The sequence below is a fragment of the Stegodyphus dumicola genome, chromosome 5, assembly GCF_044657685.1.
Source record: "Stegodyphus dumicola isolate Sdum_Otavi_A_Nest chromosome 5, ASM4465768v1".
Taxonomy (NCBI): Eukaryota; Metazoa; Arthropoda; class Arachnida; order Araneae; family Eresidae; genus Stegodyphus; species Stegodyphus dumicola.
Genome location: NC_140772.1, coordinates 52505804 through 52522907, shown reverse-complemented (window position 1 = coordinate 52522907; position 17104 = coordinate 52505804). Strand labels below are relative to the sequence as shown.

Genomic DNA, 17104 nt, shown 5'->3' with positions numbered 1-17104 from the left:
TGTTTTCCTGGGGAAGTTTTGACGGAGGTTGAGACGTTTAAAGAAAGAAAACCCCACGCACAGGCCAAAGGTTTATTCTCCAGAAAGTACAATCAGTTTATGAGAGCAGGTAAATTGTTAGTTCCCAAAAGTACGAAAAGTTACACTCTGGTCGTGCACGTCCAACGATAGCTACTTCCCACTGCAATGCTCTTGCAAACTTTTCGAAAAGGTGAAACCAAATACGAGGGACGAAAACTGTCACTTGTAGCTTACATTTCTTCGGTCGCATTCTGCTTGACAGCTAGAAGTATATTGGTAGGATATCGCGTTAGATAATGTTGGACTTCTATTTGTTTTCGAACCGGCACTTCTCCTTAAAATTTCCTACTATATTCTCGTACTATTCCTAATATTCTCTCTGTTCTCATTTATGATGCTTTTGTCATTTTAGCTTTCATTGGTTTGCTGGAAAAAGAATGGTTTTTGTTTTTATTATTCCTTGAAGTAGAACATCATATCGTATATCCAGCGATTAAATTCATGGGTGGCTGAATTATTTCTAATTTATTTATTTGTTATTTATCCTTTTACATTTAATTTAATTTAATTATTATATTATGATTTTATTATGTTTTTCCTTTCTTCCTGACGGACTTCCATAGAGCTCCAACACTTCTGATTTGTGGTGAACTTGGCTCTTTACTTCATGCCTTCTCTCTTTTCCTTTGAATTCCTTTTTGGCTACAATTGTAAGGTTTCCAGAGCAGTTTTATCAAAAGTGCGCCGCGAGTTAAATGACCGATGGCTGTATCAGCGTCTAGTGAACAGATGGTGGCTATTTAAAGCGGCATTAATAACCGGACTGTTGACAGCAGACTCCAGACTGTTACCATATCTATGACGAACTGCTAGTTAAAATTCAGTAAAATTCAAAAGGCGAAATTTATTCAATGTTAATTTAAATCTGAATACTTTTTCGTCGAAAATTCTGTTGCTGTAAAATTGAAATTAAAATGCTCGTAGAAAGAGGTTAGCTTGTGTTATTCTTTGTACCATTCCATTAGGGAAGAAGAAGAAAATAAAATTCCTAAAAGTCATGCATTAGGAATTAGGAAGGAGTTTTTTTTAGCCCAAAGGGCGTTAGACCAGAAGGGCTATTAATTTCGTTTTGGCATTTTGCGTCGTAAACTTTAAATGTCCGTTTCACTTTTCAAATTGTTGCCACCAAATAGTATCAACATGCGTTATATTTAAAAAAAATTAAATAATGAAGATTCTGCATAAATGTATACATGTTTCTTACATTGTGATAAAACAACGGTACCTAGAGCCATCAAATTTTGAATAACATAATCCTCCACCGAATATGGTCATCTGGAAGTCCTAATTTGGAATATGGGATTTGTTTTATTATCGATTTCATATTTTGTAACACTTTAACGAATTTTTAATTAACAAACTCGACGATTTCAAAGCGAGCAATGACAACACTGTACGAAAAAAAGTATCTCTAACGTGCGAGACTGTGTATCGGAAATTCTAAAGATAGGCTCATTTTAAAATTATTCTACGATATTGCTGTTGAATTGGATTTTATGGTTTAAGTGCGAAGAACATGATATGTAATAAATAAAGGTAACACACAAAACGTTAAAAAAAAAAACACCTTTGAGCGCAACATAAAATCTGAAAGCTTTCAATTTTTTTTAAACTTCCCAACTCTAAAAATTGAAATTAATGTTGGAATATAACCTTAATTCTCTCAAATAAGAACTCACTAGCTAAAAAGCTAAAAACCAAAAAGCTAAAAACGCAGGCTTCTTCTTCTTCTTCCTCACGGCTTCTGTTTCCAGCAAACGAGCTAGCTGCATGAGTTTTTCGTGTGTTAGTCCTCGTGTATATCGTGGATGCCAGCTAGTTGCTTTTAGTAAAATACTCCACGAAGAGATTTCTGCTATGGATGCTAAAGCTTGTATGCTTTATATAATTAAATTAATCAACCAGCCAATCATAAAAAATTATTTAAATAAAACAAATTTAAAATTCATTTTGACATTACAGAGGTACTTAGGAATACCATTTCAAAATTTTGGAATGATTTTTTACTGTACCACGTGCTTAACATCTACTTGTTTGGCAAGTGTTGCCACTGTACAAAATACCCTGCAGTCTTCTAAGTGATCGGTAACAGGGTCCATGACGTACATAGGTATGCTTTGATTTAATTTTAAAATCTATTTACTTTCCTGCCTTACAGTGGTGACCTATGAATTGATCCCAAGTGATCTGGACAACTTTTTAATGCCCGTGGATCTGCAGTGGTAGTAGACTTAAAAACTATTGGAGTGCTGCAATTGAATTTAGAATCTAAATTTACCAGGCTTAACCCAAGTGGCCTTCAGTGCGTAAGTTACCGGTGGGCATTAACCTTAACGGATTCGATGTAATTCGCATTAATTTTAATGTAAAAAAGCTATTTAAATTTACTGCATCCTCCCATTCTGGCGACCTGTGTTAACCTCCAGCGAGTATCAAAGTGTAAAATCAACGGTAACCGAAGCTTTTGATGAATACATTAGATTTAATTTTAGTTATATTAAATATATATAATTTATTATATAGCAATGGGTAATTTTTATAAATATATGAAAAAAAACCCGCCTTGACACATAATCGTTATGCTCATTTTTATTTTTATTTTGAAATTCAGTTTATTTTTAATTTTAATTATTTGTATTTAATTTTATTTATTTTCGTTTACATTTATTGATTTTTTAATTCTGGAATTCTATTATCCGAACTGTTCTTCTCCCACTGTGTTCGGCTTGACGGGAGCTCCGACATTTTTATTACATTTCTCACTTATTTAATTATTTACGGAGATTTTGCAAGCGATCCTTCTTTTAAGAAGAGCGTAAGCTTCTTTGTTATGTATACTCAGAATAATCTCATAAAATACCGTCATCAAGGCCACGAGAGCATTTTAACATCCCCCTCCTTTTCTTTCCAGATTAAGGTACTCATGTACCTTCGCCTTCATCCCTTCCGTCAGCGTTTGGAACTCCTTGAGTGTGCAGGCCTAGCTCCATTCACATTTGGTTTAACGTGATGCGTCTCTTCTCCATTTGCATGAGGCCAAGGGCGGCGACATGCCACCACCCGCTGAAGGTTGACGGCTCTTTTGCATTGATTGAGGCGGGTTCCTCCTCTTGTTGATTTTTTTTCCAGCATGCATCGGCGCGCATCTCTTAGCATTGTTCAACGCTGACATCGCTTGCATTTACAATGTTATAAGAAAATTTGAGGTAGCATAGAAAAGTGTATTTTCTGCCCAACAGTTAAGAAAATTTTTAATAGTAGTAACTAATTAGTTGAAAATATAATTCAAATTTTATTTTAGCATTTCTGTTCGCAGCATTATATTAGGAGTTTTAAGTTTATAATTTGTACACAAAACAGTAATCAGGTTTCACGTAATGTTTTCATTGCATATGCAAGCGTTTCCTGTTTTGTGACAGTTAGCTTTACGCCACTTTGCTTTTGAAAAAAATCTGTGTGACCGAAGAGTAAAATCATTGGGCCAGATTGGAAACCAACCCAGATTGGAAACACGGTGACGAGCTACCTGCGAAGGCACTTTCTATTTTTACCCCACACGTAACATAACAACCAAACTAATTTCCTTTAGAAAGTCATCCAAGAAGACGTCACTCATATATCTTGTGCTTTTGCATAATTTAAATAAAGAAACAAACAATAAAAGACCTGCATTCGTGCCACTTTTGAGGCAGGTATACAATGAGAAATTTTGCTTTCTGCAAAAAAAGCGAAAAGCTAAAATGATGTTTGGTGCATTGATTGCAGGGACGTAGTTTTGGGACAGTTTTCAGGATAGTTTGAATGATTACAGTAAACTGTACGATAGTAAAATACGATACTCTAATTAATCAAATTGTAGAAGCATTAAAGGATATTCGCAACCAGTTTATGAGATCGACTTACGCCCTTACGGAAGCTCGAACCTTAGATCTTCCGACTGCGAGCCGGACGTGCTACCAGCTACATCACGAGAGCATGCACACTGAAATCTACCAATAAGAAATAGGATTTAATGATCAAAGCGATAATTTAATCTTATTTCCTATTGGTAGATTTCAGTTTCAATGTTACGGCTTTTGGGTATCTACGTAATTATGACTTTAGGTAGTTAAGGGGATTGCTGTACCTTTTCCTTGAATATACCGTGTGTGTATCGGCATTTTCAGTGAAAATATTGCACCTGTTATATCTCAAAATATAATTTATAATCACTTTGTAAGGATTATGTTAATTTTATTAACAGTTAAATTTTAAGTTAAAGTTCCTTTCCTGTCAAATTCTTAACTTCAACTTACTACTTCCGGCCAGAACGTAGTTTTGGAATTTGCTGAATATTTAATGAGAAGGAGCGGTATTTAAACCACGAAGTTACTTACTGAGACAGAGAGAGAATAAAAGTTTCTGAACTACGCGCGTCTACCTTTTTGGCCGCTCTCTCTCTCAACGCTGTTTTACGCTCGGCCGTACTCAGGCCCTTGCTAAGCTTCGTAGTAAAATAAGTTAAGGGGCCAACTCTCATTGAACCTTAATATCTTTGGCTATGCTTATTTAGGTGATCTTAGTTTTAGTTTAATTTTTAGTCTTTTAAGTTCAAGTCCAAAGTGCGGACTTTATTTGTTCACTCCCAGGCGGAGTTTTGTTAAATCTTATAGAAATAATAAAGGGTTATTTACCCTTCTCTCTTGTTGTTTCTTGTCTTCGAACTCTAGCGATTATTCGCTTATCAGTTCCTAGGTTCCTCACTTCCAACATTAACTTAGAATTTCAAGTGAGGGACCTTACAACTTATCCGAGTAATATAAAAAACGTTTCGTAATAAATTTCAGTTTTACTTATAAAAACCTAACCATGTTATATTTTCTAAACCTAACCAGTATGTCATTCGCTGTAGGCAAGGCAATAAAATGCCAAATATGGAAGATCACATTCCAGTCGTAAAACGTAATGCAGCCCTGTAGTGGAGTGGCGGGAAAGTAGAAAAGATAGATTAAAAAAAGTGATGAATGAAAAATTCCCAAAGAATGACCTTTAAGACACGCCACGCCTTTTGAGGACACTTGAGGGGGAATGGAAAGGTTAGACTTACTGAGAGGGGCCAATACGCAAGATGGGGTTATAGAACTTAAGGTAATGCTCAGCTTTATTAGCTGAACATTTTGTTTCACTTCAGTTTCAGTCAGCGTATTTTTTACGCTCATCTTTGCTTCATTTTTTTAGTTTTGTGTTTGTTCAAAATGACCCCATTTTTTTTGTGATAAATGTGTATATAATATGGCCGTATGTACCGACTCAATTACTTTTGAAACTTTGCAGGCTTTACCGTGAGAATCACAATGACCTTTGACACATTCTTCTGGAAGGGAGGTTCACAATGGGGATACGAAATTCAATTTGTAGTGTTCTTAAGAAGGCTATTTTGGGAGAGGAAGTAAAAACTAAAAAAAAAAAAAAAATTACAAAATAAGGAATAGAAGAAGCTTGCTGGTATATATTCGTTAATCTTACTTTTAGATGTGCGTTATTTTAGAAAAGTTGGTATTGGATCATAAAAAATTCTTTCTTCCTCCCCACTTCGTTTTACAGGAAAGTCATCTTTCCTTATTATAAACAGGACTGCAACAAAAGTCTCCTTTAGTGCATGTATACCTGTATATGTGTGTATGTGTATACACAAGCAATTTTTATGATTTATTTTTTCCTGTGTTTGGTTAAGCTTTTAATGTAAATATACAAAATAAAGAACGGAAGAAGCTAGCTTGCTGATATTTTTTCGTTTATCTCACGTTTTGAATTTTTTTGTTTTAGAAAAAAATATACAGGCATTGGATCATTAAAAAAAATAACCTTTCTTCTCCCCTCTTTGTTTTATAGGAAAGTGTTTTTTGCTTATTATAAATAAGACATACACTGCACAAAAATATACTTTTGTGGGTAGGTATATATGTGTGTGTACCTACACAATGGGGATTACGCAAGAGATTTTTATAATTTATTTCTTCCTGTGTTTGATTAAGCTTTTAATGTAAATTAGCCTATTTTTTGCCCATCTTGTAATTTTCTTTATGAGATTTTACGATGGTCTTTTTAACATTCCGAAGAGAGATACTGGTGTTTTCATTATGAAAACTTCCTGCTGTCAAAAGAGGAAGGGTTTCCATTTTACATGCACGAAATATTTTCTTTCAACCTCGTGAGCATGTGATCTAGTTGTTTCTGAGTGAAAAAAATGCACGGTCTGGAATAATTAATTCTTTCGTAAATATGGGGATTCTCCATGTATAGTGTTAATTTATGGTAAAATAACATCATAGCAGGTAACCCTAGCCATTCGGCATTGCTATTTTCAACAGTTCGTTTCAAATATACGAGTTTTATATTCTCTGACTTGAATTTCTGAATACTAATTTTTAAATTAGTAGCCCCCTCCTGATTCCAATTTAAAACTTTCTTCGGTAGTGAGCGGAAGTGTATTTCAGATTAGATTGCAATTAAAAAAAATACGGATTTTTGTATTTTCATTCATTTATTTCTTTAAATTTTTATTTAAATGTTTAACAGTAAATTCTTTTTTGGAATGTTAGATTGGAATCTGAAATTTCAAATTTTTCAGATTACAGTCTTGTCTATTAATAAGTTTTGACATATTTGTTTTGTTATTTTAATATATTAAAATGCCAGAATAATTTACCATGCTGCTGTATCTCCTCCACTAATGAGTGTACTAACTCAGAACTTCTCAACATTATTTTTAAAATGCATTTTAAATATGTACTGAAGTTCTGAAATTTCAGTTAAGCCTTCTCTTATAATTGGTTATTCGATATTCCAGTATGGCCAACTGCATATTTTTTGAATGCCGCAATAATTTTTTAAAGCAATCATCCTATACTCTTGTAAGTTGCTAAATTATTCACTACGAACTTTTGCGACGTCAGAAAGCCTTGTATCTTTCAATGACTTCAGTTGTTGGAGCTGCTTCAAGTCTCACAGGGTGAGGTCGGGGATGTAGAGATATTTGGAACCATCTTCCAATTTGCTCTTAATTAAATCGTATATGCATAGCATTGTGCGGATGCGAGCATTGACGTACCGTAGCTAATCACTTAAAATTAATAGAATTTGCGAACTCAGTGGCCCGAAAATAAAATGCGTTGATTGAACCTAAATAAAGTATTCAAGAAACAAGGATGGTAAATCTGTTTATTATTTTCGTATGTTCCACTTGTGAAAGAGGTAGAGATCGCGATAGGTATTCAACAGATATTTTCTGTTCGGAAATATTAAACTGCTAATAAACTTCGTTTCAAAGACGACTTTTATTTTCTTATTTTTAGTCTGATCTAGAGCTAAAAACAAGAATATCACAGATAGTCGTTTGTATGATCGTAGACGAGAAAGAATATCTACTCTAATAAGAAACTTTTCAAAGGTTAAACTCCTACTTTGGATCAGCGTAATATCAATGAACTTGTTGAAAGTTCAATTCCAGGATAACAAAAGAACTTCCGAATGCCTGCATGAATTTATTCATAACATCATGTGCACAAGAGTACAGTAAACTCACAGAAGACATGCACTGCCAGGTTTCACGTTAAAGTATGCTTTTCCTGTATTTAATGTGCATTTATTGAATTTTTAATAGATAGTAATACAAAGAGTACATAATTACATTTTTTCATCAAGATAGTACGCCATACATTTTTATAGTTTGTGCATTATATGCGTTTATAATTTAAATATTAAAAGTGAAGTGTATAATTGTGGCCTGCCAAACTTTTTTTTAAATTCTAAATTATCTCGTGTCATGTTAAAAATTGACACCACTGATTTACATAATCAATGGTCAACTGAAACAAGCAGTACGCCTAAAATACTTGAAAAGATTGTCCCATGGAACTTGAATTCCTGTCTTATGTGTTTAACAAGAGGGAATACGTATTAACTCCTTGGCTTCCTGATTGCATTGCAATTTTGAAACAGATATTTGGAAGGCTTCTAAAAATGCAGTGTTTATTTACTTCGTATAAAAAAAATTTGCATCTACTTTACGGGAGTAGATTGGCTCTCAGATTCATATCAACTCTTTATATATGCTGATTCTTGTAAATGATCGTAATTGTTTTTTCAAACGCCTTATGCGCAGTTTTCGCTAATAAGCGAGAAACTTTGAGTCTAAATGACTAATTAACATGCATATAATTTAACTCTATCCTTTTATTACAACCATTGATAAGCTGTATGACAACGTACAGATTTTCAGACAAAAATCTTCAATCTAACTCAACAGGTTTGCAGTCTGTTTCTTCTTTCCAAAAACTGCTTCTTATTCCGGTGTATTGTTGAAGTACATTGCGAATATGATGTGTTGGAAATACATATTGTGATCTGGGAGGAACACTGTCGTGTTCATTTGCCGGTCTCGCATTCTTCTAAATGCAAATGATCTCCGTTTGAGAATCTGGTGATGGTATGCCATGTGATGTCATTCATACGTATCACACCGCTTGTCAGCATCGACTTATGGTTTGGAAAGCCATCAGCATCAATATCTGTTCGCCTAAAGGATGTATTAATGCTAATCGTTGACTGCTTGCTGATAAGTCGATGAGATGCTGTAGTCCATACTTCTTATCTTCGCTCTTCCCGAGAATTTTCAGAGAAGGTTCTCCGACGGCTTGTTAATTTTATATATCATACCTTCTTTCTGTTTATTTTTTATTCTTTCTTTGTTATAGTTTCCTTATTCGCCTTAATTTCGCATTTCACAACGATGGTTATTTCAGCTATCCTTATAATCGACATAGTAGTTAATCTATTTGGTCTTAAGACTCGTGTCTCAGTGATAGTAGATCCCGAATTTTGCGTGACAGTCCTGAATTTCAATATAGTGTCTTGTCTTAGTACACATCAGGCAAAATGTCGCATTCTGTAAAGTTTGGGATTCTGTGGATACAGCTGACGCGAATTTTCTTAGTGTGTCATGAAAATGGTTGTGTGAACGTGCTGTCACGTGCTGTCATGAAAATGGTTTGCAGTTTTAGAAAGCTGTATTTCTAAAGCCGCATTTATTTCTAAATAAAAGTACCGTATGTACAAACTTCTGAGAAGGATGAGGACTCGTTCAAACAGATATTGAACCTCAGGACATGAAATATTATTGCAGGACACAAAATATACGAGTGCATTAGAATAAAAGAGATCATTAAAGATCTTCATTTCTGTCCTACTTTATAATTTATGTATTGCGATATCACCGTATGCTAATTTTAATTTCCCTTCGAATTACATGGGTCTGCTGTCTACCTCAAACTCCGTTTGTGTTTCATATTTCGTGAAGATATAGTACAGCTAGTTTATATAATGTCGCTAAAATAAGTTATTTTTATTAGATTATAAAGCCATATACCTCAAACGTTAAAACATATTATGTTTTGCAATAAATCATATGCAGACTGTAATGCACTGAAAAAGAATTGCGTTGAAATCTTGCGTTCGGGTGCATGGTACATAGCGAAAACAATTATGAAAAATGTGTGGAATGAGTGGAACCTCGGATCACGAACGCCTAACTTTAGACCATTCGGTTCGCGAACATCGTTTGTTTTTTATTCAGATAATAATTTGAATAATAAACGAACGATGTCTCCAGTTATGAATGCTCAAGTCGGCAACGTGTGACTTTCAAAAGCATTTTAAGGTAACCTATGCCACATAATTAACAATTTCTGAAAACATTATTTTAATATTTTCCATTGCTTAACTTGCATTAACGAAGCCTGGAAGAACGTGACTTATAGTACCATGATTTTGGCTTCGAGGATATGACAGCCAGACTGGGTTGCAGACAGATCGCTTTGACACTTTAGATGTTTTTTGTTTTTTATATCTCAGGGCAAAACCATAGGCTGAGTTCACAGTGAAGACGTAGAGAGGTTACTAGCAAATCCATGAAAACGAACTCAACAAGGTGTAAAACAACTTCAGAAGAAACGACGACTATGTAAGAAGTTTCTAAGGCAAAAATGAAAGGAAAAACGTTATGCTAGTTCTGTGATCGGTGAAATTTTTGCACAAAATGAGGAAAATGCAAAGCTTTCACTTATCGCTATCATCTTGATAAAATAATAGCAAGTTATAGCATACTCATTTTCAATAGCAGTGCCATATCTCACTTCAGAAACATTTTATAACATAGGCAGTAACAAATCACATTGGACAAATTTTGAATGAAATGGAGGCCCACTGAGTTTTTAGCATACTCAACCGGAGGTTAGAGACAAAGATAAGGTAAGATAAGATATTCACAAAACCTGAGGTTTTTATGAAAAGAAATATCGCATCCAAACAATAACATCTTCCTCATCATTTTCCATTTATGTAGTCCTCCCTCCTTCGCACAGGTACAAATAAATAAATAAATAAATAAAATTAAAAAATTAAAATCTAAATTATTTGTTTTATTTTGTCTGCTTATTATTGTGTTTATCCTTTTTGTTTTAATTCATTTACTGATTTCCATAGTTTTGGGTTATGAACTGAAGCGCAAAGTACTACAGTAAAATTTACATGAGTCATCATATAGGGTATAGGAACGAATTAATATATTTTTACATGAATTCTTCAAGGAAAAAAATGTTTCTATTCACGAACATTTCGGTTGACGAATGGCCATTAGGAACGAATTAAATTCATGAACCGAGTTTTCACTGTACATTGAAAATTGTTATTCAAAAAGCAAATATTCTGTTAAAAATAATTGTCACCGTTCAAAAGATATAAAATATTAAAAGTTAAAAATTTGAATTTTACGTTGCTTAGATTAGAAAAAATAAAATGTGCATAAAATTTTATGTAGTTTCTTAATTTTTTTTAGAAGTTTCTAATATCAAAATTAATTGATTCTTATCAGTTGATCATAAGAGAACAGACAACATAATGTAAATATAATTTTAGAATAAAAAGAGAAATTTGGATTCAGAAATAGCGGAAATTATTTCATTTCGAATAAAAATAATTAAAAAAATTAGAAAAGATTATCAAAATGAATAATATCTTATTGTTATATAATTTCAGACTTTCATCTTAGAGGAAGGGTAAATATTTAATTTCATTTAATATTTTGATTATTAAAAGATTTATGACGAAATCGTTCACAACAGCGAAATTACGCTGTTGAGATTTACGTTGATTGCTGATAGATGGCAGCATTATCACTTTGTATTCCAGAGTTCGCAATGTTTTTTAAAATAATAATTTGAATATTCAAGCGGATTTATGATAGTTTCTCTCAATAATTAAGCGACAGAGCTTTTGTTCCCAGCAAAGCTATAATTTTAAAATTTAAAAAAAATTGTATTTAGATTATCAAACTTTTTTTTTTTTCAATGTATTGCTTGAATGATTCGTGATTAAGCTGAGAAGAAACCAAACATTTATCTTCGCTCATATTTTCTTCTCTTTCTCTATCTTTTTTTTTTAATTTTAAAAATAATTAAACTGCTTTACTGACATAATCATTTAGAAATGTCTGTAGCTTAATCCTTCAATTTTTCTTTTAACCCATTAGCGGCCGAGTCGTAAAGACCGCTGAATACTGGAATTTGCTCGACTAATATTCGATCCCAGGCGAATGGGTTGGAAGCGTGGTTGTTTTTCTGTGATTTTCCATATGCGTAATAGGAGCCAATTTACTTTAAAAAGTCCTCCATGTTGACATCTAGGAAGATAACTGTCGTGCGCTTTGCAATATTCAAAGTAGTCCAATCAACGTTATGTAACGTAAAGCCATATAATAATATTAGCAATAGAATAGACATTTAAGCACGGCCTTAACAAAAGCTTTTTTAAAAGTAAAACTTAGTTACTTAGTAAGACTTTGTGGGAAATCTCTTCGAGGTGTTTCTTGTTCTAATCTAAGAGATTTCGTGTTCTGACAAAATAGAAGAGAGAAATAATTGAGAGGAATTTTTGTTGGAACCTCAGACTCCAGCGATTCCATGAAATAGATGTAAAACTTCACCTTGAATTTTGTCTTGCAAAAGTTAATTTAAAAAGTCTTTTCTTCATATATAAGTGCATGATATTAGTTTGCAGGAAAATAATATCGTTACGAATTTTGTACATATATAGATAATTTTAGTTCAGTCATTTGTGAAATTTTTGTATTTTGCTGCGTAATCTAACATGAAAAATCTAAAGAGATGAGCTATGCCGGAAAGTAAGAAGGCAAGTCCATTTAACATTAACTAAATGGATATCTCGGTAATTTGGCGAGAAATCGCCAAATTTGGCGAAATGTTGGTCCACTCCCTGTATTACCGTAATAAGTATTGTAACTGAATAAATATAATTGATCATTATATTAGCTGTTGCCGTAATTCGACCCTCATATTGCTTTTCAGTAATTTCGAAAAGCAGAAAATACTAGAAATATCTCGGCGGGCGGTTGAAAACTATATAAGGCCGGAGAAGGAGCATCTGCTCTCACTTGTTGTTGTTATTGTTGTGAGTTGTTATATCAGCGTGAAATCGGAGACATTTTCGGGTTAGCTTGTCTCTTTAGTTGAGTTATGTTTAACATTCTTAGTAGTTTGGAGCGTAACTACTGATTACACTTTGTGATACTGTGAAAACCTGTACAAGCATTTTTGTGGAAATTTCCGTAACTTTTTTTCTGTTTGTAAAATAAATTTTATTAACCTATCATTGAACCTGTGTGCATTCAATCTATTACGAACTGAACTCTTCACGCAACAATATCATGGCAATTTTTGTTCTTTGCCATTTTGAATAGCTTATTTGAAATGGAAGATTTTTAAGTACATTCTCAGATAAATTGTTCATTGAAAGAAGTGGTTATCTTACGCAGGTTACGTAGATATGTTTCATTGCATTTATGTTATTTATTTTTATTCTTTCCTTTCAAAAGATTAACATTATAATTATCATAAATTACACACCTGTGAGAAAACATATTCTGCTTTTCCATGTCTGAATAAAAAACTGTTTTCAATAAGGAAATTTTCTTTTTCAGCCTCCGAGCGCCATTTGCATGATAAGACCGGAAGTTGCCATGTCTGGTTATCGCTTGGCTCCGTCAGTGGTAAGTCCGTTTTCTCATAAATCTAAAAATTTATCATTTCGTCCGTTGGAATCGTTCACAAAAATTTAGTTCACGTCGGAAACATAAAAGCTTGGAAATCAGAAGTGCGTTTCAAGTATATTTTAATAAATGATGAATGATGAATTTAATTTATGAATTTTTCGTGTTGTATTATTTTATTACTGTTTTGTTTGTTAGTTTTAGTTGAAGATATTGCAAAGAAGCTACATTTTTCATCACATTTTTAGGAAGGAAATCCAGGTTAAAAATATCATAGTGAAAAAAAGGTAAATTAGAAAGACGTAAGGTAAATTTTGAAAGGAAAAAAAAAAGAAAAAAATCGGACCTAGAGTATAAAAGTAAAAAAAAAAAAAAAAAAGTTGTTCGCATAGTCTCACGGTTATTTATCATGTTCCGTTAATTTAAAGATAATATCTTGGTGTGCACAGGACTAAGTCTTCCCGATCGCATGGAGAAAATAACCACTTGTACTAAAAATATATCTTAAATCTCAATTACAGTCCATTCTTCATGCCATCTGAGAACACTGTGAAGCTAGCTTTCCATTAATCATAGACAACGGGCTGAGAAGTTTTGATTTATTTCCTTTATTAAAAGTGAAGCTTTTTTTTTTTTTTTTTTCTGCGAATAGAGATTTTAAATCTGCTACCTTTCGATTTTTTTCGTTATTTTCAATTTTTATCATAAAGCAGATAACAAAAGTTACTACAAAATTTTATGTTACGTGCTTAGGATGGTAAGTTTTAATGTGATAATACTGTTTTTGCTGGTTAAAATTAATGCAACTTTGGTGCCCCGCAAATCGCATAACGAACGCTATCCGTTCCGTGATAAAGTTCATTACTCAGGTCATTGGGAATACTTTTGGTCCATTCCTGAACCCAGTCTAAAATCACGAAAACCTGCAAAATGTTGCTGAGAGTAGAATATTAAAAGTACTATTAGAAAAAGAAAAATTGAAGCAGTTTTTTGTAAACATTTTAATCAACTGTGAAGAATAAAACCCGTGTCAGATTTCTAGAAAGACAGGCCTTTTTATAAGACTAGCAGCAGTTCCCGAATGGATTTTACTAAATTTGGAAATTTATTTTATGTCCTTTTCTTCAGTTTAAATTTAAGATGGTTTCATAAAAAATGGTATATGATAAAACCTTAAAATAATTGTATTTCTCCGACACTAAAAGAAATACGACAAAAGAAAAATAAGGTTATATGTCAAGTAGTTAATAGTAGCTATAGTCAACTTTCGATTTACCAGGGTGATACCGGCAACGAAATCCATTATTTACTCAAATCACAGCTAAGTGGAAGGCAGTCAAAAAGATATAAGATTGTCCATGAAAAAGGAATAGCCCATATTATAATCAAAAGAAAAATACATTTAACCATTTACCTATTTTTTCAAGCTGTTGTATCTGGAGGGTAAAGTCATCTGAATACGTAAATTAGGTCAGTATTCCAAACAAGGGAGCCTGCCAGCGGCGGAGCGGTAAAAAGTCGCTGAACACCGGTAGTTCAATCCGAGGTTCAAATCTCGCAAACGGGCTTGGCTGCATGTGCGTTTTTGTAGTTTTCCCCATGTGTAACTCGTATACGAGCCAGATTTCCTTAGAAAAGTCCTCCACGAAGCCATACTTCCCTTAGGCAGGTAGCCCTTAAGGCTTTGCCGTAATCACATAAACCAAACCAAATCAATCAAACAAAAATGGACACATTATAAACAATCGAAGAATAAGCATGATTAAAACTGAAGAAATTAAGTTATCAATGGGATTAAAGAAATGTATTTGAAAGAGAGCTTGAGCAGTATCGTCGAGTTCAGTATCACGAGCGAAAAGAACATTTTTTAATTGCATTGTCTCTCCAAACACTATGGCATCATCCTCTGGTATCACTATTATTATCCCATGCACTGTCTTTTTGTATATTCGTGGAATATTTTGCTATATGGTGATAGTTTGTGATAGTAATTTTCTCCATCAGCAAACTTTATTATTTTTAGAAGGTTGTGTCTTAAACTGGTTAATCGGAAGTTGATTGACTATCTTGGCTAACTGGTATGCTTCTGGAAATTATTATTAGTATACACTTGAAAATTTCGAATGCTTTTAAACTAAAAGGCTTTTGAGACATCAATCAAAATTCAAGAAAATTTTGAAAAGAAACTTAAAAAATTATTTCTAATCTCTACCTGAACTATATTTATTTTTGCAATAAAATAAGTATGTAAAACACGCGCTATATTATGATGTATCTATTTTTATTTTTGTTACAGGTATGTCGTTTAAAGCTCTTCGTACCTTTTGCTGATATAGAAAAAGTATTTTCTGTTGTCCTTAAAAAAGTGGTATTCATGAAAACTGTTGTATACATTCTTTACCATAAAATGCGAGAAAAGGAAGAGAGGGGGAAGAAGTGAGAAGAAGAAAAAAATTTGAAAATACAAATATTGCCCCCGACAAAAATATTTCCGTTCGATGAACTTAGTCTGTGGGGTTCCCCATTTTGCGCCCAGACGGCGTTGGGAAAAATGGAGGAGGAGGGAAATCGGGCTGGAGGGTAGCCATAGCAACGACCCAGTGGTCCGCGCTGATTTCTCAGCGAGGGGTGGTGGTGGTTTCGTAATCTGAAGAGATGAGGATGCGGAGAGAATGGATACAAGGCGTGACCTAACGATTTAAAGAGGTGGAGTACGTTTATCTCCATTGGATTCTTTCGGATTGTCCGTGATTCACGATTATGTGATTGTACCGAAAACCCATGCTCACTTTATTTAATTTTAATGCTTTTTTCCAAGGCAAGGTCTCCGTGAATCACTTCCTTTTTTCAAATTAGCTGAAATATCTTACTTAACTTCTTTTTAATAGAAATAGTTTATATAGTTAGTTATCTGTTTGCCATCTGTTCATTTTTTTAACGTTGTTGTGGAATATGTATGTGAATATACATATAAATACAGCTTAAGTTTATAAAAGGGCTGAAATAAAAGGGAACATCGTTTTCAAAATTATACTATTATTAAAAAAAGGGCTGAGTAACTAACTGTACACCATTATAATGCTAAATTTATAAGTTTACTAGTTATTCTGAAACTAAACCCATTTATTGGTATTTTAAATTAAATTTAAGTAATTCGTATTAAATTTGATTAATTAAATTGCTTTTGTAAAATTAAGTTTTTTAAATGTTAATTTTAATTTTACTTAAATATGCAAAGTAGAATAAAAGTATCTATATCTTTTATAGAATTTTTAGCGTGTTTTTCGTAAGATCTTTCATTAAATGAAAGTATTCATAAATTAATTTTGTGAAATTATGTCATAGAAATGAATAAAAAGATGCCATTTTAAAGAGACAGAAAAGGCGGATTAGTGATCTTCTTTTTCCCATTTTAAATGATCCTGTTTTGCGATGTTGCAAATTTTTTTTAATTTTGAAAAATTATGAATGTAAAATTTAAAAATTTGGAAAACATTTAAATTTTGAAAAATTATTACCATTTTGAAAGATGGAAGAAAACAGACCGAAACCTAGTGCCCTACTTGTCAGTTACAATGGCTATTTCTTTGCTTAGGAATCTAGCCAGCCATTATGGTGAACTGAGAGGCATTGCCAACAACAGGGAAAAAATGGCATCACTATTCTAAAAACAAGACTGATGACTTCACTTCCAATTCCAACTAGGGAAATATGTGCAATAAGAATTTCTTTAAAAAGAAAGGGGGAAAGCCTATTTTCCGAAGGAAGGAAAACTTTACCTAAAGAAAGTGCGAAATTTTTGAGCGGGAAGATATTTCAAGATAAAACATTTTATGCGAGACTTCGCAGGAATTATGATTATTTGCTGCAGTAACCGTGCTCAGAGTAAAATCGCAGATTGTTATATTATTCTCTAAATTG

General features: G+C 33.1%; 1 protein-coding gene across 2 annotated transcripts in view; it reads left to right on the top strand.

Annotated features, from left to right (window-relative positions):
* LOC118193475 (sodium-dependent proline transporter-like) overlaps window positions 1–17104 on the top strand; it is a 409418-nt gene that overhangs the window by 145578 nt on the left and 246736 nt on the right. For both annotated transcript variants that reach the window (XM_085816654.1, XM_085816655.1), the window contains exon 2: window positions 13115–13183. In XM_085816654.1, coding sequence (XP_085672780.1) covers window positions 13115–13183 — 69 coding nt within the window. The remainder of the gene's footprint in view (window positions 1–13114; window positions 13184–17104) is intronic.